Genomic DNA, 23954 nt, shown 5'->3' with positions numbered 1-23954 from the left:
AATGTAAAAAATAGAAGTATCATCTAGTCAACATCAACAATGTGTCTTTAAGGTTGTATTTCATATTTACCTGTTTGGTTAACTTGTTGAAATTGAAGTATAATATATTAATTCTATATGTGGGATAGTAGGTGTTCATATTATTTATTTATATTTTGATAGTGGTTACTTAAATGTTTACATAAGAGTTATTTGTGCATCTTCTGTATGTATAACATTTCCGTCAATATGCATAAATACATACATATACACATTCACATGTTAATACATAAATTATAAAATTTATAAATACATTAGTCCAGAAGTATGTCACTAATGTATAAATACATTAGTGCGGAAGTATGTCACCGACAATATACAAATGATTTTTTATTTTAATTTTTGTGAATATTGAGATTCTTCATAAATAAATTAACAGATCACTTAATCCTATTTTAACAGATCACTTAATCCTATTTTAATTCCCTTGAGTAACAACAGTTGTGTGCTATGACCTAGAAGAGTTAGAAAAGATAAGCATCTCAATGAAGTTTATAAATGTATGTGTAATTAGTCCTGCCGGTTTTTTATGTTGTTGTTGTTAATTTTGCTTTGTTTTGTTTGTTTGTTTTTGAGATAGAATCTTGCTCTGTTGCCCGTGCTGGAGTGTAGTGGTGTGATCTCAGCTCACTGCAGCCTCAGCCTCCTGGGGTCAAGCAATTCTCGAGGCTCAGCTCCAAGTAGCTGGGACTACAGGCACCACTACCACACCTGGCTAAGTTTTGTATTTTACTAGAGATGGGGTTTCACCATGTTGGTCAGGCCGGTCTCGAACTCTTGACTTCAAATGATCCGCCCACCTTGGCCTCCCAAAGTGCTGGGATTACAGGTGTGAGCCACCACGCCCAGCCATTCCTTTCTGTTTTGACTGTTTTGACCCATGGCTTTGTAAAATTTGATGATACACATAGTTTCAGACTTAAGGGCAGTGGTGCCTTGCATGAGCTGATCATAAATAAATTTACAAAATCAATAAATACTGCTGACAACTCAAAATCAACATACCTGTATCCAAAGTTGTTAACTTTTCCCCACTCCCTAGAGTTATATCATTCTCCTGGTTTTACTTGTTTAATTAATGATTTACTTTATTATCATAATTCCATGTCCTACTGAATCATATGTCCTTAGCTGACTTCTCACCCATTTTAGGTCTCATTAATTGCTTTTTACAAGAGTGATTTAATCGTTTTAGTGGTCTTTGATATAAAAATATTTTCAGCTATGCATAAATGCTCTTTCTCTGTATTTCATACTGGCTTTTACATTTTTTAGAGTTCATATCATCTACGCAATAGTACCTGTACTTTTTCTTCAGAAATTGGAAGCAATCCACAATTTATTTCTTATCTCCCTCATCATCTTACTTCCAACACCGTATGTCCACTACTATGAGGCACCTCACATTTCTGCAACTTTTTTCCTATCTCTTGGCCTAACCAGTCAGTAAGGGATCTGAAATATACTCCCATGACGATGGAATGATTAAAGAAAGTGTATCCTCTACGTTACCCAGGAGTATTTCAATTTTGGGTGACATCTGCCATTGTATGCAAAGAGAAATGCTCTCAATTCCGTGTTTGAAAGTGGAGAAAACATGTGTCACCTGTCCTATAGCTTGTTCCCCACACACGAAACTCTTTGACGAGGTAAAGCTCATTTATCGTCCATCTAGCTCCAAGTGTACCGTGTTAATAATATTAAATGTGGGAGAAAAATACACACTCTACATCCATGTCTGTTCTATAAGCTTAGAGATTAGTCAGAGAACGTGCTCTCCTCAGGGTTTTGCCCTAAGTTTTTCAGCTTTGTGGATCTGTAATTTTTAGGAAATTCCTATGTTTCCCAAAAGTCTGTTCACATCTTTATATATACTTAAAGTTTTATCATTTGGAAGAAGCAGTCAGGCAGGCCAGTCTGAAATTTAACCAGTGGACATTATACTTCACATAAACTGAGCATAAAAGAGCCACTTTGATTTGAAGAAACACAGGTCATGATTATAGAGAAAGAAATATAGAGTGACACCAGCACAAATCGTGTACATAATTTCACTCTAAGTTTAATGCAAACAAAAGAATAGCCCACATTTTTTTCCAGACACATCATACTTCCTTCAGATGATAACTGTACGTGATTAAATGTCTGTGTGTGTGTGTTTGGGTGTGGGTATGTGTGTGTGAGACTTTACTATATCTAAAAATGTCTTCATTTAAGAACAATCATTTAGGCTCCTTAAATTATTTAGCCAACTTTTCCAAATATTTGTACATGTAGCCAAATTGTTTGATTTTGTCAATGGAACTACTTCAGAGTTCATATGTTTATTCCCATTAGTGAATCAAACTGTTCCTATCTGTTTACTGTGCAAATGTTCCGTTGAATTTACTCCTGCTTGGAAATTACTTTCCAAGTACAGACACCACCATACCCCAGTCTCCTTTTGTACTCTTCACTCATTGACTAGTGCACTCAAATCCTTCTGAGCATTTTATATTTAGGAAGATTGTTAAAACACACTACATATTCATTAATTTAGACTTAGTTCAACTAGAAAATACTTTTTAATTTATCTACCAGATCTCTCATTATACTGATAAAGCATACAACATGTTTCTTTAAATTTTGATTTATACAGACGTCGATTGCTCACTAATATTGACATGGGTTTACATTCAAACGTTAAGTAGTTATTTATTTGCTCCTACATTATTTCTTTACATTATATGTTTGACTGCAAGACAAGCACAAGACAAAAGAAAATCACTAAATCAACTATGATAAGCCTTATCATAACTTAAAATATCCGACTTAATGAGTTAGTGACTGACTATTTTTAAAAAATGATCACTGGTATTTCACTGAACTACAGTGGAATTTCATGGGAGAGGCAAAACTCAAATACTAAGTTAACCTCAATCTGGATGAAATTTAACTATTACTTTATCTAGAGCAGACATGGGTATAATAGAAATATAATGGATGTTACCTAGCCCAGGAATTCGTATGCTATTGACTCAAATATTTTATTAAGAAAATAACAATATCATCAATACTCTACTGCTTTGAAAAGAGATAAACGGGAAAATTTAATGCAAATGCAATATCCCAAAAATATTTCATTTTTTGTCTTACATGAAACACCAGATATGAAATTATATCTGAAATATCCATTAAATTATGTCTGAAATGAATTTCTATTAAATGAAGATCATGACAGTACCTGCCTGATAAAGTTGTTTTGAATATTAGATGAGACTCATTAAATACCCCCCACTACAAACACATACACTCATGCACACACATACACAGACCAAGTGAATGGGGGGAATAGAGCCTGGCACACAGTCAATATTCAGGATGACTATTATTGCTACTACTATAATTACTATATTAGTATTCCTATAGTTCCTATATTCTTACTATTTTTTGTTTCTTAAATACACACGTAAGGGGTTATATACCAGGGAGACGGAGAAAATGAGGTGGCTAGGGAGAGGAAAAGAGGGACAGGAAGGAAAGGCGTGAAAGAAGAAAGATTCAGGATATGATAGAATATAACTCTGTAAAGCAAAGTACAATTTAATGCAGTGGATCAGAAGTATATTTTGTACTCACTGTCCAGAAAATTGGTTCATTAAGCTGGGGAGAAAGAAACTCACCACATTGAATGAGAATGTTTAGGTTGGCTTCCTCACCCATATGCACACATGCAATTGTGTGTGAAAGAGCAAATCGAGACTTTGAAATCAAATAACCTGAGCTGCTTACAATCTCATTTTATACCAGCCATTTGATGTTTTAATTCACCATTTTTTTTTGCCCTTCTAACTTTTCAATTCCATACAATCATTACAGAGTGAGAGACCACATGTCTTCTCCTTGTTACTGCGACCCAGTTTGAGGGAATCCTATAATTACTGTCTCATGTCATGCACTAAAGTGCTCAAGTAAAAACTACCATGCGTAACTGCCCAAGCCAGAAATCAGACAGTCATTCTTGAACTCTCTTTATCTCTGCCCCCTTCCATACACATATCACTATCTCCTACATGTTCTGCCTACATAAATGCCTCTCAGGGGTTATTCCTTCTCATCTACTGGGTTCCATGTGCGGTCGTGGTAGCTCTAAAGCATCCATTCTATCCTTCTCTTTCAATTGAACAGAACCTGTATGGGCTCAGCACCATCCACATATAATCACACACCACTCGTCCCTTCTCGAAGCCAGTAGAGTGTGACCAACTGATTAAATGCTGGACAACTACAACACATGAGTGGTGGGGACTGGAGATACAGACCCTTCTTGCTTCCTTCATCCTGTTTCTTTAGCATATGGATATAATGATATATGTTCCTGAGATGTTCCTGTAACCGTTTCATGGGGACAAAACTCAAGGGATTAAGGAGCCGAAGACTGTCTGCTACTAGGCAATTTCCTGTTGATCACCAATCACAAAAGCTGCCCTGACTGGCCAAAATAAACACTTGCTTCTTATGAACAAATTCAAAATGATGCTTGTTTTAAGGGAAATGCTTCAACATTGGTCTCAGAAAAGATTTGATCTATAAGACTTCAAGGGCACAGGCAACAAAATAAAAACACACAAATGGGGCTATATTAAACTAAAAACCTTCTGAACAGAAAAGAAAACATTCAACACAAGAAAAAACACCCTGAAAAATTGAAGAAAATATTTGCAAATTATTCTTCTGACAAAAGATTAATATATAGTATATGCAAGGAACTCAATAGCAAATAAAACCCCATAATCCAATTGAAAATAGGTAAATGCTGCAATAAACATACGTGTGCATGTGTCTTTATAGCAGCATGATTTATCAAAGACTTGCAACCAACCCAAATGTCCAACAATGATAGACTGGATTAAGAAAGTGTGGCACATATACACCATGGAATACTATGCAGCCATAAAAAATGATGAGTTCATGTCCTTTGTAGGGACATGGATGAAGCTGGAAACTATCATTCTCAGCAAACTATTGCAAGGACAAAAAAAACAAACACCGCATGTTCTCACTCATAGGTGGGAATTGAACAGAGAGAACACATGGACACAGGAAGGGGAACATCACACACCGGGGCCTGTTGTGGGGTGGGGGAAGGGGGGAGGGACAGCATTTGGAGATACACCTAATGTTAAATGACGAGTTACTGGGTGCAGCACACCAACATGGCACATGTATACATATGTAACTAACCTGAACGTTGTGCACATGTACCCTAAAACTTAAAGTATAATAAAAAGAAAATAGGTAAATGATCTAAATACCCATTTCTCAAAAGAAGACATAAAAATAGCCAAGTATTTGAAAAAATGTTCAACATCACTAATCATAAGGGAGATATAAATCAAAACCACAATGACATATAATTTCACTGCAATTAGAGTGGTCATTATCAAAAAAGACAAAATATAACAAATGCTGGTGAGGATGTAGAGAAAGAAACATCTTATACAGTGTTGATGGGAATGTAAATTAGTATAGCTATTATAAAGAACACTATGAAGCTAAAAATATAGATCTCTCATGTGATCCAGCAATTCAACTACTGGACATATATCCAGAGGAAAAGAAATTAGCCTATTGAAGGGACATCTGTACCTCAATGTTTAGTGCCGCACTGTTCACAATATCCAAGATATGGAATCAACTACATGTTCACCGACCAATGAACAGTTAAAGAAAATGTGGTATGTATACAAAATTTAATACTATTCAGTCATAAAAAGAATAAAATCTTGTAGTTGGTGGCAGCATGAATAAGCCTGGACAGCGTTATGTGGAGTTTAATAAACCAGGGCACAGAAGGATGTATACTGCATGTTCTCATTCATATACAGAAGGTTAAAAAATCTGATCTCATAGAGTTAGAGAGTAGAATAGTATTTACTAGAGGCTGGGAAACATGGGGGGCTAAAGAGGAGAGAGAAGTTACTCAATGAGTACGAATTTAGAACTATGATGGAGGAATAAGTTCTGGTGTTCTACAGCCCTCTAGGATGATTATCGTTAAGGATAATTTTTTCTATATTTTCAAACAGCTGGAAGAAAGGATTTTCAATGTTCCCAGCACACACACACACACACACACACACACACACACAAAGGTGACTAATATGCTAATTACCCTGATTTGATCATTAAACTTTCTATGTATCCAAATATCACTCTGTACCCCATAAATTTGTACAAGAATTGTGTGTCAATTAATTTTTTAAATTCTTGTTTAATGTTGAAGTCCCTACTGACCAGGTCTCTGTTACTGATGATAGAACTGAATTCTCTCTTATTATGCACTTAATGCTGTTAGAAAAAAGAAAACGATTTTCTTCTTATAGTGGAGGTGATTGAAAACAAAAACTGAGATGATTTCTAGAAACTAGGGAAATGTCCTTTGTGTGGGAGCTAGCAAGTTATTTTACTCTGTTACCTGTTCTACCACAGAACGCACAGCAACGTCCAGCAAGTGTGAGATGAACCAAGCTAGAGTTAGCAGAGATGAGAAAATAAGCTTTGCTGATCAAATATTTCTGTGCCTGAAACATGAAATAGGTATTATCCAAGCCTAATACTCAGAAGCCTCGAAGGACTGAGAACAACTGCATATGGGGTGTGTGCGCCTGACAAGCAAATGACTCCAGGGCTCAAGCCTCACCAAGCACTTTCCTTGAGAACGCTGCAGAAGACAGGGGGTATCTCGCTTGTCACAAAGAATCAAGCTAGTTTGTTCCCACGGAAGTCTATTGTTGAAACCATTTTCAGTGCAGCCACATTTAACTAATGTTGGGAGCAATCAAGAGATTAAAAACTCTATCTTAGCAGTAGATTTTGACGGATAGTGGTCTCAAATGGAAATGAATAAATGCCAGCTATGTTTTTAAACATCAGTACTGCCAAAGGAAACCTAAGTCTGGTTGTACCACTCTGAATTTGTGTGTTGTAGAACTGTAAGTAACCCCTAGACCATTGACATTGCAGTAGAAGGAACTGGCCACAAATTGTATGCATCAATGTACTATCTCCAATTTCCCCTAGAGATCAAAAATGCAATAGGATTATGCTAAGGGAAAGAAAATTCAATCCAAAGGTGAGGTCAAGGTTAAAAGACCACAGTGGACAAACGATCTTTTCAGAGGGTAAAATCAGGGGTATATAACAAGTTAACCAATATGACTTCTCCACTGGCAGCAGAGAAACTCTTTACCATTGCTGTCAGTGAAAGATCTTTGGATTACTGTTTGTTAATGTAGCAAATTTCAACTGGGTGTACAACTATTTAGTCAACTATTATATTACTTGTTACATTTATATTACCTTTCAGCTTTTAATAGTAAAAATAATATAAGTAACATTGAGTTTCCAAATTTTTATATTTAAATCAAAACTAAAATTATATGCTAAAGATAATGTTTATATTTATTTTAAGTTATTTCAAATAATTTTAAATGGTGTTTCACTTATCTAAATAAAATGGCATGATTTAATTTGCTTTATTGAACAAATATGTGAAAATCAAGCCTACTACAGGCATATCTTAAAGTTCTATACTAAATTCACTTTAGTACATTATTTATGTATGTATGCAGATTATATTAGAATGCTACACATTTTGTGATCAGAATTTACAGCAGAAATATATTGATGAGAAAGAATCATTGAAGAAGGCAAATGAGTTGATCTGGGAATAGAAAAACTAGTACAGTGATCTGTGATAATCGTTTGCTACCCTTAATGCATCTATTAGATTTTATATTGGCGGAATCTTCAATCTACTATAATTCCAGTATGTTTTACTCAAAGAATTTAGCACCCGCTTTTATATGATAGAAACACAAAAATTATAATAATGACAATTAAGTTAATTCCCTGCCTCAAATTTCTCCCCATATAAATCCATTTCAGTCCTAATACTAGATTCTTCTTTCTGTAATCACAACTTTGTGTTTGCAGACATCCTTCTAGGTCACATTCTTCTAAATTAAAAAGAAAATCATAAAGTTTGCCTACATTTAGTTCTCATTTCCAGTGAAGCTGAATTATTTTTATTTACATAAATTGAGCTCTTTTGCATCTTTTTCATAAGTCAGATTATTTCTTGCACATAAACACTCTTCCCCAGCACTTCTAAGGGCTTCAACCTGTGCCTTCCTACATGACCTGACCCTGAAGTCCTTCCTCCCAGGGTCCCCGTCTCCCACCACACTTGACCTTACCACGTTCCACTCCACACAGGACATTCCAGTCAGGGCCTTTCACATTTAACACACCAGGCTCAACATCCCTTCCTCCCTCATGGAGTCCAGCTGCTGTTCATGCTACTCAGATGTTTGTTTCAATGTCATGTCCTTGAGAGTGACTCAGCGGCATTGGGTGATACTCAGTTCAGCGATTTCCTTCGGATTAGCTGACAGTTTGCAGGGAGAAGGGGATATGTGGTTTGAAAGGAGAAAGGAAAAGGATGAAAGACACCTTCCCAGCTGGAAGTCCTATAGTGTGTGGCTTCTGGGAGAGAAAACGGCCACCCTTTCATAGGGCACCATGAGGAGCCATGTCCCTAGGGGATGCCTGAGAAAAAAGCGAAGAGAACCTGCAGCAATGGCTTGTGTGAGAGGAGGAAAACCATGTGACAACATCTTGAACTCTAGCAGAAGAAATGACGGCGATTTCAAACGAGTGTGCATGTGTATATGTGCGGGGTGGGGGCGGGTGCTCACTGAAACACTATGACAGCTAGCTCTTTCCTGAGGGCAGGCTTTTTAAAGTCAGACAATTGGATTCAGGTCTGTATAAAGGTGGATAATGAATTTTACCCCAATAAGCTTGTCTCCATTTTTTTAAAAAAATGAGAATGAACACTGAGCCAATTCTGGAAGGTTATGGTTATAACTAAAATAATAAAATGAAGGTGAAATATTAAGCAAAATAGAGTTGCAAAGTAAGTGCTAAATGAATGAGAGGTATTTCTGTTTATTACTATTATTATAGTTATTTTATAAGAAGTTATACTTTCTTTACTCCATCTAGGCGAGGGTGAAACCAATTCACTTAATGTGTCTGAAAGACTACGGAAGTTGGCAATTTGATGAAATTACCCTATGATCAAGTTATGCCTATGTTTATAGAAATAAACCAGGTTTAAAGTGTAATAAATTGGCTGAGTTCTGCTAGATACCCTAAAGCACAACCTGCAGGCCCGAGGTAAGTGCCTCAACCAGGCTTTCTTCCACAATCCCTAGGGGCCGCCACGTCCACAGTACTGCAGGGACCTGCCAACCTGGATCTCACTGGCTCCTGCTGCCTGACAGCGTCTGCTCTACATTCCTCTGCTCCTTATTTCAAGAAAAGAAAAAGTTGTGAAGGAGAAGATTCAGACTAAAAAAAAGCAAAGTAAAAAAAAAAAAAAACAGTCTCTAAGTATGTGAAACTATTGTATTACAATTGATTTTTGGATTTAATTTTTTGTTTTTGGAGATCACATGAGTATATATCTAGAAATAAATTGATATAGAAATAAATGTATGTTTATGTTTGTTTCCTTTGTAAAATCAGCAGTCTGTTTAACATGCCACATTTATTGCCTGAAAATTACTATATGTATATAATCATTTACCAGGAAAGGAGTGAAAGACATGCCATCCCCCAAATACCAAATTGAAATATTGGTTACTTTGAGTTAAAAACATAGGAGCAATGGTTGTTTCAGAAAGGGCCAGCTGATCATTCTCCTCCTACATGCGCGAAGCCATAGAGACTCCTCCTCGGGAGGTGCACCCTCCATGTACCAGCTGAGAAAACAGCCCTTACACCAGACACTGGGATCCAGGGGTGCAATGGATCAGAATGAATATACTTACCTAAGTAATAACCCTTCTACAAGTTTTACTCCCCTTCATATACCTCCTAATGACTCACCTGTTACCCCGTCCTCTTTGTCCTGTCATTCTTCTTAAATTTATCATTCTTTCTCGGGCCACTTCCTCGGATTTCATGCTCTTGTGAAAAAGCCCCTGTATATGTAAAATTAATAAAACCCATGCGTTTTTAGTGGCATCATTCCTCCATGTTCTGTTACAACTCATAATTAAAACAAACAGATTTATAGCTTTAAGCAGAATGCAGGAGGTGGAAGAGATGTACTAAATACCTGGTTTAATAAAACAGCAAATCTTGAGGCATTGAATGATAACACGTGTCAGGAAATATAATAACAAGTAACCTAATATATGATTTTATTTCCAAAATTTCAAGTAGTCCTATGAATGCCATAGATTGCCTATTAATTAATGACCAAGTTGTTTTCGCTTTGGAAGCATATACAGATTTTTTTTTCCAAAAACTGAAGTAGACAGTTTACATCAATAAGCAATAGATAATAAGCTAACGAAAGAGGCCTCAACATTATTAGTCATCAGGAAAATGCAAATTAAAAGCAAACTGAGTTCCTACTACACTCAGAAGAATTGCTAAAATGAAGAAAGCATCGATACTTGGAGCAACTGGAACTTGTGTGCATTGTCAGCGGCAGCATAAGAGTAAACAACCACTCTGAAAACAGTTTACTGAAGAGTTCATCAGACACCTACCAAGAAAAATAAAAACATATTATTACAAATAGGAGATTAACAGACATTTCAGTCGTAAGAACTTCAAACTGAAAATAGCCCAGATGTCCATCAGCAAAATAATGGATAAACAAATGATGACATTTTCAGAAAACAAAATACTACTTAGCAGTAAAAAAGAGCAATGTATCAATGAGGTAAAAAGGTGGAGGGATTTTAGAAATACATTAAGCTGAAAGAAGGAAGCAAGATTCAAGACAATACTATTGGTTTCCTTTGATGTGAAATTTTAGAATAGTCCAAACTAATGAACGGAGATAAAAATTAGAGCAGTGGATGTATCTTAGGCCAGGGGTATCACTGGAAAAGGGCCTGCAGGACCTTTCTGAGGTGGTGAAAATGGTGTCTCTTCATAATGGGTGAATTACCAGCGTAGATATTTGTGGAAATTAGTTGAAAAGGAACATCTTAATATGAGCATTCTACTGTGTGTAAGCTGCACCTCAATTTGAAACAAATGGCAACAATTAACTTTCAAAACTGCTTGAATGGTTAATTCTTCTTTGAACAAAAAATTATTGCGAGGTATGATGTAAAACCATCTTACTAAGGATTAGTGAGTTCACCGATTTTTAACAATCCACGATTTGACTGGATAATGATAGCTGAGTAAATGAACCCAAGGAATGAAGATTCATCTGCAATTCAAAGCAAGACACAAACACAGAGAGAGAGAGAGAGAGAGACAGGGAGAGAGAGAGAGAGAGAGAGAGACAGGGAGAGAGAGAACAGATGTAGATATAAAAGTGTATATTCCTTATCTCTAGGAAATTCCACACAAACACTTTGCACAATTTTGAATGTTGGGGCAAATATATATACTCTTATTCGTGACTTAAGGCCACACACCGACCCATACACCTTGTCAGGGCTTCCTTGACCTCACTGTTCCTCACACTGTAGATGAGGGGGTTTAGTAAAGGGGTGAACAAAGTATAGAAGGCTGACACAACCTTATCGTGGTTAGTGGACCTGTGGGATTTGGGTCTCATATAGATAAAAATGGCAGCTCCATAAAAGAGTCCCACCACAGCCACATGTGAAGAGCAGGTGGCAAAGGCCTTCTTGCGGGCTTCTGTAGAGCGCATGTGGAGAACAGCGGCGAGGATGAGACCATAGGAGGACAGGATGAGAGACAAGGGGACCAGGAGCATTAACACACAGCAGATGTACATGGCGTTTTCGAAGACTGAAGTGTCAGCACAAGCCAAACGCACCAGCACGGGGGCCTCGCAGAAGAAGTGATCGATCTCGTGTGCGCCGCAATATGGGAAGCTCAGGGTAGCAACAGCCTGCAGGAGCCCGTCAGCTGCACCCAGGAACCAACACGACATGGTCATCCTCAGGCACAGCTGCCAGCTCATGAGAGTGGGATATCGGAGTGGGTGGCAGACAGCCGCATAGCGGTCATAGGCCATGGCTGCTAAGAGGAAGCACTCTCCACCATCCGTGGTGAGCAGGAAGAAGATCTGCACACCACAGCCAGCGCGGGAGATGGCCTTATTTCCGGTCAAGTAGTCAGCCGCCATTTTGGGCACAGTGGTGAAAACCAGCATCACGTCCATGAGGGAGAGTTGGCTCAGGAGGAAGTACATGGGCGTGTGGAGCCTGCGTTCTCGGTGAATCAGGAGGATCATGAGGGCATTGCCAAACAGGGAGGTCAAAACGGTGGTCAGAAGCATCATGAAGAGGACTTGGTGGGCTCTGGTGTGGTTAAAGAGTCCTAGGAGAATGAAATAAGGGGTATAACTCCCATTTTCCATGATTTCAAATAAGAGTGACACTGCAAATGGAGAAAAAGATGACAGACTGTTTATCCTTTATAGTACTCCATTTGAGTTACATAGTTCTTGAAAAACACTTGTGTGAAAGCAATGAAACCTATGTCAAATCTTTCATTTGCCACTTGCAAAATGTTCTAATTTGTGCATAAAATTAATTCAACTTTTTCTCTCTTTGACTTTGTCTCGCTCTCTTTGACTTTCCTTTTGCCTCTGTCTCTTTCTCTCTCTCTCTGTCTCTCTTTTTCTTTCTCTCTTTTTCCCCACATCCACATCAGTACTTCTTACAAACAGCATCCTTGAATAGTCAAAGGGGGTGCTCTGGAAGCACAGGAATCCCCCTCTCTGGGGCTCTGGTTTGTTTACACTTACACAATGCCCTGGAGCTGGTGACTTTAGATGTGAGGTGTGGAGGTGAGGAGGATACAAAAAAGGGCAGAAATATGCCCATAGAGGAGGAGGGAGCCGAGCAAAGGAGCAATGGCAGAGTAATGAGGACCGCCCCTCAGCTGGCCTTTCACACCACTCCCTCTCACCTTGTATTCGCCCTTGGTCTATGAACCCTCTCCCAACTTTTCCCAGAATGTGTCTGCCCTCCAAATGCCTGGAACGAGAGCAGGGGGTGATGTATTTCCTGGATCCTTAAAATGTACTCCCAATCCCCAAAGTAAGGGCATCACCTGGGAGGTTTGCATAGATGCAGAAACTCAGACCCCTCTTATCACCAGCTGAATTGGAATCGCATTGGAACAAGACCTCAGGTAACTGGAGTGCACATTAGTGGGACACACTGAGGACCACACTGTGTAAGGAACAGTAGCCAGTCATGCTTCTTAGCCCCAAAGGGTCTTTGACATTGCGTGCCAAGTGCTTAAAGATTTTTGCTCTTTGAAATTTCATGATGCAATAGAAACCACATGAATCAGGAGTCAGAACTTGGAAAAAACCCTGGTTCAGTTCCCCTCAAGCAAAAGATTTAACCTTCAGATCTCAAGGACCAGGGAGATAAAATGGGAATAATGATAATCATGCTGACCTCATACAAATACTGAGGTTAGATAAATTAGGAGCATCTGGTACACAGAAGAGACTGAACCAATGTCAGGTTCTTCTTACTAATAATGAAAAACATGCCTGAGAAAGAATGATGCTTTAAGATTTAAATGACCCATGTATCATTACTTACAGGTTCACTTCTTGGTTTATGCAGAATCTTACACCAGATTTTGGGGAAAATTCCAAAGGTTTAGATAAAGGGTACAACAAACTCTACGATTTCATGAAAAGGTTTGGGTAGGAATTGGGAATATAGAAAATATCAAACTGTGCTGCATTCCATGATTTGATGGCTCTAACCAAAGAGGCACTTGGACCACGTGGAGAACAGTGATGCATTTGGGGTCATTCTGACTGAAACATGTCGGGTGTGTTAGACTTTAAAGCAAACAACAACAAACAAAGCAAAGCTCTGATTGAGAAGAGTTATTTCCTCTTTGCACTCTGGTATAAGTTGATGGAAACTCATCTTTACAACTGTTTGTCTCACTTCGTTCTTTGCAGCTGCTTTACAGATCATGATGGGTCTTTGGGATGATTTGTGTTATACAATTCACACATAAAGCACATAATGTTGGCCAGGCACAGTGACTCACACCTGTAATCCCAGAACTTTAGGAGGCCATGGCAGGAGGATCACATGAGGCCAGGAGTTTGGGACCAGCCTGGGCAACACAGCAAGACCCCGTCTCCACAGAAGACAGAAAAGCCACAATTCCCACCGTCAGTGATGCACCCCTGTAGTCCCAGTTACTTAGAAGGCTGAGGTGGGGGAGGATCGCTTAAGCCCAATAGTCGAAGGAGCTATGGTGGCACCACTGCACTCCACCCTAGGTGACAGAGTGACACCCCGTCTCAATTTTAAAAGCAACAACAACAAAAACACATAATGTCAGAACTGAAACAGCCTCACGAAAGTCCATAAAAAGGCAAGCTGGGAGTCACGGGCTAATACCAGCTGGAATTCAGCCGTTCCAGATGCTGCCAGTGGCCCTGGATGGAGGTGAAGTCAGGTGGAGATGCCCTTACTCCTTTCCTAGCTCTCTCTTCCCCAGAAGCAACCTTCCCAGTGCCACCTTCACCTCTCTGTTTCTGAGGGTATAGATGAGAGGATTGAGGAGGGGGGTGACAATGTTGTAGAAGAGCGTGAGGAACTTGCTCTGGTCCTGGGAGGAGCTGGCTCCTGGTTGCATGTACATGTAGATGATGTCTCCATAGAAAAGGGAGACCACAGTGAGATGGGAGCCGCAGGTGCCGAAGGCCTTCTGCCTTCCTGATGCTGACCGAATTTGTAACACAGCCCTCACAATGTGGCTGTAAGACAGCAGGATAAACACCAAGGGGGACAGCACAACGCCCACCGCCAGGACAAAGACAGTGCCTTCGATAGCCACAGTGCTGATGCAGGCCATCCGGATCAGGGCGGGCATCTCACACAGGAAGTGGTCCACCTCATGGCGCCCACAGCGGGGTAAGCACAGGGTCACAGGAGACATGGCCAAGGAGTTGGCCACCCCACAGCCCCAGGCCACTGACACCAAGCCCCGGCAGAGCCTGGGGTTCGTGATCACCATGTAGTGCAGGGGCTTGCAGATAGCCACAAACCGGTCGTAGGCCATGACGGCCAGGAGCAGGTACTCCACACCACCCAGACCCAGGAACAGGAAGAGCTGGATGGCACAGCCCATGTAGCTGATGGTCTTGTCATGTCCATTAAGGTTGTAGAGCAGCTGGGGGATGGAGCTGGTGGTGAAACTGAGGTCCAGGAAGGAAAGGTGGGTGAGGAAGAAGTACATGGGGGTGTGGAGGTGGGGGTCCAGCCGGGACACCAGGATGATGGTGGTGTTGCCTACGAGGGTCAGAAGGTGTGCGATCAGGAGGACCACAAAGAGGATCCTCTCCAGATGGGGTCGGTCAGAGAATCCCAGTAGGATGAAATGAGTTTGGGTGCTGCCATTGGTTCCATCCATCTCTACTGCAGCTGAACAGAAATATCAATCCTAATAATAACAATAACAGCTGATATTAAGGGAGAACTTACTAGAAGCTAAGCATTCTTCTCTGCTTATTTTATTCATTTAGCCCTATCATAAGCTAAGCATTCTTCTGTGCTTTTTATATTTATTTTATTCATTTAACCCCAGCTGTTATATGGAGTTGCACTATTATTATTAGCTCCCAACTTATAGAAAAGGAACCTGAAACACACGTGTGCTGAGCAGATGTGATATGTAGGAAGACACAGAGCTGATTCTGAACCCGGCAATGGAGCTGGGAGTGTGCAATCTTAACCACTATTAGCACTACCTCTAAATCCAACGAAGTGAAGACAAATCCTGCTGTGGCCAAACCATAAATTTTTCTAGACTCCAGTCCCTAAGCTCCTGCCAAAAACCTCAAGGACTCAAAATGGAGCCTCAAAATAATCCATGAATAGTATTTAGGAAATACTCATTACACACAGAGTACTTTATCTATTACTAGTCTCAAAGAAACACCTCATTCATCAGGTTATCATTTCTGAGGTAATTTAAAAATTATATAAATTAAAAATTGGGCCTGGTATTGAAGAAATAGAGTGTATGGGTTTTTCTTCCAAAGTACTATATACTGCTTGAGAGGATAAAACAGATTGAAAAAACTGTAACAGATATTACAACTGTAATGCAACAATTCACGCATAGGTACAGAAACCTCTATCACTTTCCAATTCCAATACCACATCACATTCAAAGCAAAGCGTATTTGATGAGACAAACCACAAGTCTTACAGATGGATATAGAGAGACTCGGTCGATCATGGTGTTTGGGTGATGGATGCATTAAAAGCCAAGACTTCGCCACTATGCAATACGTGCAGCTAAAAAGCAGTACTCCCAAATTAATATAAATAAATATAAGTATGTATGTACTCCCAAATTAATATAAATAAATATAAATATGTATGTGCAGGTAAAAAGCAGTACTCGCAAATTAATACAAATAAAAATAAATCCATACGTGCAGGTAACAAAACAGTACTCCCAAACTAAGACAAATGACAATAAATACATACATACATTTTGGGCTACAGCTCCAAACTACTCTGCATTATCCCTAGGCCAACAACACTAAATTACAACATCTCAGCAAGCTCATTTTTCTTTTCATAGTTTTCTCATCTAAAATGGTAATAATCAAACCTACCTTACTTAGTTTACAGATATGCTTTGAAATTTTTTAATATGAAATATAAATATATAAAACATATAAAAGTTCAGTGAGTGTAAAGGTTTCTACATATGTTAAAAAAAAAAAAAGGTAATGTGTCATGCAAACACAGAATAGGAACACAAGCCCATAAGTCTAGCCAGAGAAATCCAGAAGAAAAAAAGCCTACTGAAGAGAAACAATCTTACCTTATATCTAATCAAGCTTTGAAAATACAATAACTATATCATGATAACTGACAAGGCATTTGTGGGAGGAAGCGAGTGTGAGTCCCTTCTTTATTCCTTACACCAAAAATATAAAATTACAAATTATATATTTAAACATTTTAAAAATACAACTACAATCAGAAAGCATGATAGTTATTTTTTCTTTTTTTCCCAATCATCTTGAATAAGTATACATCATAAGCCAAGTTGCAATTCTCAAAAGTTAAAAAGCAAAACATAGATAAATTGTATTGCCTATTTAGAAAAATTTACACTCTAAGAAACACTTCTGGCCAGGTGCGGTGGCTCACGCCTGTAATCCCAGCACTTCGGGAGGCCAAGGTGGTGGATCACCTGAGGTCAGGAGTTCACAACTAGCCTGGCCAACACAGTGAAACCCCTTCTCTACTAAACATACAAAAATTACACAGGTGTGGTGGTGCACACCTGTAATCCCAGCTACTTGGGAGGTTGAGGCAGGAGAATAGCATGAACCCAGGAGGTGGAGGTTGCAGTGAGCCGAGATCGTGCCACTGCACTCCAGCTTGGGTGACAGAGTGAAACTCCGTCTCAAAAACAAAACAAAACAAAACAAAAAAGAAACACTACTAGCAAAGTCTAAAAAATAATGACAATAGTAGAAAAATTCAACAAGACAACTGAAGGCTACCTTATTTAATTTTTTTCTCAAAAAAGTGACAAGAAAAACCTGTAGCAAAAGAAAAATATGTAATGACTTGAAGAAACAGTTCACAGGAAAATGAATGATTTACAAGCAAGTGATATAAACATTAGAAATGTTTTCACTGATGATTGAGGTTATAAAAATTTAAATATAAAGATATTTGCTTTTCCAGATAGGTAAATAGTGAAAAGTGTGGTAATATCCAGAGCTTGAAAAAATGTGGGAAATAAGTCCAATCTCATAAACTTTTTTTTTTTTTTTTTTTGAGACAGAGTCTCACCGTGTTGCTCAGGCTGGAGTGCAGTGATGTGATCTGGGCTCACTGCAGCCTCATCCTCCCAGCTTCTCCTGCCTCAGCCTCCCAAGTAGCTGAGATTACAGGCATGTGCCACCACACCCGGCTAATTTTTGTATATTTAGTTGAGATGGGGTTTTGCCATGTTGCCCAGGCTGGTCTTGAACTCCTGATCTCAAGCGATCTGCCCATCTTGGACTCCCAAAGTGCCAGGATTACAGGTATGAGCCATCATGCCTGGCCTCATGAACTCTTGATAAGAGTCAAAATTGAAATAGTATCTTTGGAGAGATCTTTAAAAAATGACTATTTAAATACACATATACCTTGACATAGTACATATTATTTTAACAAAAGAAATATCTGTCTTTCATAAAATGTTAAATGATATGCTTTTCTCATTGCCCTGTTAATTCCACATCTAGGAATCTGCTTTGCATTTATTAACCCTCAATCAGGAAACACATACCCTCAAAAATTTCATTATAGAATCTACTGAAATAGATAATACTGGGAAACGAGGTATGTTAAAGTGATAGACATGATTTAATAGATGATGACTGGAAACAATCACTAAATTGGAATGACATTACCAAGAATTTTGTCCAAAAAAAAAAAAAAGATATTACTATCAAACAAGTAGAAAGCTAACTATGCTAGGCGCGGTGGCTCACGCCTGTAATCCCAGCACTTTGGGAGGCTGAGAAGGGTGGATCACGATGTCAGGAGTTCGAGACCAGCCTGGCCAAGATGGTGAAACCCCATCTCTACTAAAAAATACAAAAATTAGCCAGGCATGGTGGCGCATGCTTGTAACCCCAGCTACTTAGGAGGCTGAGGCAGGAGAATCACTTGAACCCGGGAGGCAGAGGTTGCAGTGAGGCAAGATCGCACCACTGCACTCCAGCCTGGTGACAGAGTGAGACTCCGTCTCAAAAAAAAGAAAGCTAAATACAATGTACAGTGAGATTATATGTAGTGTGACTCCATTTTTTGTTCACAAACTCTCACTGTACACACACAAACACACATGGTACGTATATATGTATACAGGCACATGTTGCAGAACAACACATTTTGGTCAACAACAAATTACATCTGTGGTGGTTCCACCTCCTCAAGAGGAGTCTGAGGCAGGTCCTTCAGGCAGTATTGCAGAAGGCATTGTGATCACAGGAGGTGACAGCTCCATGCATGTGGCTGCCCCGGAAATCCTTCTTTGGGACAAGGTGTAGAGGTGGAAGACAGTGGCACTGATCATTCTGTCTCAGTGGACACCCAGGCTAATGTTTTTGCTTGTGTCTTAGCTTGCAACGAAAAAGTTTGAAAAGTAAAAAAAAAAATTAAATAGAATATAACTTGTAGAATAAGAATAAAAAGAAAGTATTTTACACAGGTTTACAATGTGTGTTTTAAGCTAAGTGCTATTACAAAAAAAGTCACAAAGTTAAAAAGTAAAATGTTTACAATGTAAAAACGTTTCAATAAAGTAAGGATAGTTACTTTATTGAAAGAAAAATACTTTTTAATGCATTTAATATAGTCTAAGTGTACAAAGCTGATAAAGTCTGTAGTCATGTACAGGAACGTCCTGGGTCTTCACATTCAGTCTGCACCCAGTCACTGACTCACCCAGAGCAAATTCCAGTCCTGCCACCTCCATTCATGGTAAGTGCCCTAGACAGGTGACCATTTTTTGTATTTTATACAGTATTTTTACTGTGCCTTTTCTATGTTTAGATACACATATACTTACCACTGTGTTACAGCTGTCTTCAGCATTCAGTACAGTACTATGCTGTACTCGTTTGTAGCCTAGGAGTGACCAGCTATACCAGACACTTATGGGCTAGGCTTGTGGTAGGATACACCATCTGGGTTTGTGTAAGTACATGCTGTGATGCTCACACAATGACAAAATCACCTAACGATGCATTTCTCAGAATATATCCCCATCATTAAGCAACACATGACTGTATTTGCATTCAAATAGAACTGATATCTGGACGTACGGTTTGAAATTGTTGAAAAGCCTCATTTCTAGCTTGGGCAACATGGGGAGACACCATCTATACAAAAGTCAAAATTGAACCTTAGCCCGGCATGGTCGCACGAAGGTATGGTCCCAGCTACTCAAGAGACTGAGGTAGGGGGATCAATGTGCCCAGGAGGTCGAGGCTGCAGTGAGCTGTGATCATGCCACTGGCACCTCAGCCTGGGCGACAGAGTGAGACCCTGTCCTCCCCCATCCCCGCCAAAAAGAGACTCACTTTTAGAAAGTGAAGCGGAGGTTAAAGAAGACTCTCATTAGGCCGGGCACGGTGGCTCATGCTTGTAATCCCAGCACTTTGGGAGGCTGAGGCGGGTGGATCACCTGAGGTTGGGAGTTCAAGACAAGCCTGACCAACATGGAGAAACCCCGTCTCTACTAAAAATACAAAAAAAAAAAAAAAAAAATTAGCCGTGTTTGGTGGCGTATGCCTGTAATCCCAGCTACTCGGGAGGCTGAGGCAGGAGAATCACTTGAACCCGAAAGGTGGAGGTTATAGTGAGCCGAGACCACCCCATTGTATGCCAGCCCAGGAGACAGAGCAAAACACTGTCTCAAAAATAATAATAGTAATAATAATAATTTTGCATTGGTAGATGTAGTGCTTTGTTATAATTGAACGACTTGTGATATAAGTGCAGTCTGTGTGTATCTTTGTGTGTTGGTGTGTCATAATTTTTTTTTTTTTGAGACAGAGTCTCACTCTGTCGCCCAGGCTGGAGTGCAGTGGCACAATCTCGGTTCACTGCAAGCTCTGCCTCCCGGGTTCACGCCATTCTCCTGCCTCAGCCTCCCGAGTAGCTGGGACTACAGGCACCCGACACCATGACTGGCTAATTTTTTGTATTTTTAGTAGAGACGGGGTTTGACCATGTTGGCCAGGATGGTCTCGATCTCCTGACCTCACGATCCACCTGCCTTGGCCTCCCAAAGTGCTGGAATTACAGGCATGAGCCACCGCGCCCGGCCTGTCATAATTTATAAATGTTCTAGGAGCAAGGAGTATGTTCTTCAGATTTTTTTAACCCTTGAGGCACTCCCTATGGCTTCTTTATTTAACAAACCAACCTAGAAGTGCAGACCTCTGAGCTGAGTTCCTCAATCCAGAAACCTACTCACCATTGTCACTTGTATGCTGCTAGGCAACACTGAAAGAATGCAGGAACATAGACGTAGCGAAAGGGCCTCAGCCAGGTCACGAAATGCCTTCTACCCTCTTGGGCGCACACAGGTGCTGTAGCCAGGTGTAAGGAAATCCAAATGCCTCTCTCAGGCTTGGCCCATTCCCTATAAACGCAATGGCCCACAGTATTTGTGAATAGGGGTTCATTGCAATTACGCAGTGTTGCAGCTCTGCTGAGGGAAGACTGGAGACGGACTCTGATGGTGGCCTGGGTTCATCAGCATCCAAAGCGCTGGGGAAACTTCAGACCCACAGGGATCACTAGCACATCCACTGAGGTAGAGGCGTGCACCACATCAAATTGCCCGATCTCCCGTCAGGTCCAGAGAGAAAATGAGGACCATGAGAATTTGTCCCTTGATATAAAAAGAATTTACTACCTCACGTAAGTAAAGTTAGGGAACTCAATCCACTGTTGTTCTAAAAACATAAATACCAATGAGCCATTTGCTCCCCTCCCCCGTTCCCAAGAATCATTATATGGCTAAGAAAACAGCTGAGGCATAACTGGTCCCAGGCTACCTAGAACAGAATCATGCATTTTGTTTTTTTCTCTCTCCTTATATCTGCTGAAAATAGGGCCAAAATATTTTGACATCTTCTTTTTACTAATATTTTTATGTATGAAAGAGAAAGAACCCATTGTCCTACATAGTGAAAAAAATCATATAAAGTGTATTATTATATTAAGGAGCTACAGCGTGGCCTGTTTTACTTTTATTTATTTATTTTGAGACGGAGTTTCGCTCTTTTGCCCAGGCTGGAGTGAAGTGGTGCAATCTGTGCTCACTGTGACTTACGACCTCCATCCCCTGGGTTCAAGCAATTCTCCTGCCTCAGCCTCCCTAGTATCTGGGATTATAGGCACCCGCCACCACGCCTGGCTAATTTTTGTATTTTTAGTAGAGATGAAGTTTCACCACGTTGGCCAGGCTGCTCTTGAACTCCTGACCTCAGGTGATCCAAGCCCATTGGCCTCCCAAAGTGCTGGGATTACAGGTGTGAGCCACTGCACCCAGCCTTATTTTTACTTTTTGATTTGAAAGGAAGATGTTAGCACACATAGGTTTATATCTTAGTTTCAAAAACTGATAAGGAAATTGAGAAAGTATCACTACTTAGATGTGTATATGTAACTATGTTTTCAACGCTCTTGTAAAGACAAAAATGACGTCACAATGCTGAATCTTTTAAAGAAAATAAATACACAGAAATAGCCAAGCAATGTCAGAAAAAAATCAGACTTAGAGTCAATTAACTAAGAAACTTATCAATGTGACTGGGTACTTTTGGACAGATGTAGTCAGAGAATTACAGAGTAAAGAGACTATTCTACATAAGTGAATGTGCAGGATTCATAGAATGTGTGTGGTACACATATGCAGGCCCTGACATCCTTTCTTCCTCCCTGTGTAATGGAAAAGCAGACCACAGAGGGCCCCAGAAGCACAGAGAAAGCATGCACCAAGCAGTCGGTGCTTGGAGAGCAGACGGGTTGAATAGATCCCAGCGTTCCCAATTCTCTGCGTTCTGGGGTTCTAGGGGTTGCAATCACCACTCTAAGCACTTTCCATTAGTTTTGCTGGCTAAGGAGGTTATTTCACTTCCCACTCCTGATTGCTCCCTGTATCCCCTCCTCCCAGTCCTCTTCACTCAGGGCCTTCTCAACATGCTAGAAAAATTAGTTGAAGTCCGGGTGCAGTGGCTCACACCTGTAATCCCAGCACTTTGGGAGGCAGGCAGATCACCTGAGGTCAGGAGTTCAAGACCACCAGCCTGGCCAACATGGCGAAACCCCGTCTCCACTAAAAACACAAAAATTAGTTGAGTGTGGTGGCGGGCGCCTGTAGTCTCAGCTACTCGGGAGGCTGAGGCAGGAGAATCACTTGAACCCGGGAAGCAGAGCTTGCAGTAAGCCAAGATCATGCCACTGTACTCCAGCCTGGTCAACAGAGTGAGACTCCGTCTCAAAAAAAAAAAAAAGTTTATTAAATTGATAAACCAGTCACCTGATTTGGAGGAGGGGTCATGAGGGTATATTGGCCTGTTCTCACACTGCTATAAATATTTGAAACCGGGAAACTTATGAAGAAAAGAGGTTTAGTTGGCTCACAGTTCCGCAGGCTGTGCAGGAAGCAAGGCAGCATCTGCTTCCAGGAGGCCTCAAGGAGCTTTTACTCATGGGAGAAGGCAAAGCGGGAACTGGTGTCTTACGTGGCAAGAGCAGGGGCAAGAGAAAGTTGTGCGGCCACACACTTTTAAACAACCAGATTTCACAACTCATCCAAGGGAGATGGTGTTAAACCATGAGAAACTGCCCCCATGATCCAATCACCTCCCACCAGGCCCACCTCCAACACTGGGGATTATAATTGAGCATGAGATTTGGGTGGGGACACAAAGCCAAACCACATCAGGGGAGTATTGAGCAAATCAGTTCTTTGAATAAATTATCCAGTCTTCTGGATATGTGGACATAGTTCTGGAGGGTTATAGCTTAGAAAAGGCCAGAAGCTCGTGTTGGGGATTGACTTTCTCTTTTAGTTTTCTATTTTTTAAGGAGAGGGTCTCACTCTGTCACTCAGGCCGGAGTGCAGTGGCATGATCCTGGCTCACTGCAGAGTTGAAATCCTGGGCTCAAGCAATCCTCCCACATCAGCCTCCCAAGTGGCTGGGACTACAGGTTTGCATCACCATCTCTGGCTAATCTGTATTTTTTTGTAGGAAACAGGTCTTGCTTTGTTGCCCAGCTGGTCTCGAACTTCTGGTCTCAAGCAATCCTCCCACCTCAGTATCC

The 23954-nt window shown here is 40.2% G+C and overlaps 2 protein-coding genes across 12 annotated transcripts in view; both read right to left on the bottom strand.

Annotated features, from left to right (window-relative positions):
- Positions 1–10280: 10280 nt before the first annotated feature.
- The window catches only part of LOC129458442 (E3 ubiquitin-protein ligase TRIM58), a 130582-nt gene continuing 116908 nt past the window's right edge, over positions 10281–23954 (bottom strand). For 8 of the 11 annotated variants that reach the window (XM_063613516.1, XM_063613519.1, XM_063613521.1 and 5 more), the window contains one exon: positions 10281–12411. In XM_063613516.1, the coding sequence (XP_063469586.1) occupies positions 11513–12411 (899 nt within the window). In that variant the 3' untranslated portion in view covers positions 10281–11512. The remainder of the gene's footprint in view (positions 12412–23954) is intronic. The other 3 variants (XM_063613514.1, XM_063613515.1, XM_063613523.1) reach the window with 1 other exon arrangement.
- Positions 14293–15495, bottom strand: LOC129458444 (olfactory receptor 2W3). Its single transcript, XM_055234299.2, has one exon. It carries the CDS (start codon positions 15493–15495, stop codon positions 14551–14553), a length of 945 nt encoding a protein of 314 aa, XP_055090274.1. The 3' UTR covers positions 14293–14550.

The sequence above is a fragment of the Symphalangus syndactylus genome, chromosome 19 (assembly GCF_028878055.3).
Source record: "Symphalangus syndactylus isolate Jambi chromosome 19, NHGRI_mSymSyn1-v2.1_pri, whole genome shotgun sequence".
In the NCBI taxonomy this organism is placed as follows: Eukaryota; Metazoa; Chordata; class Mammalia; order Primates; family Hylobatidae; genus Symphalangus; species Symphalangus syndactylus.
The sequence above is the reverse complement of the archived record's forward strand: the minus strand, read 5'-3'. Positions and strand labels throughout refer to the sequence as shown.

Excerpts from the sequence above, each read along its gene's own strand:
- LOC129458444 (XM_055234299.2), bottom strand. The coding sequence starts at position 15,495 with ATGGATGGAACCAATGGCAGCACCCAAACTCATTTCATCCTACTGGGA.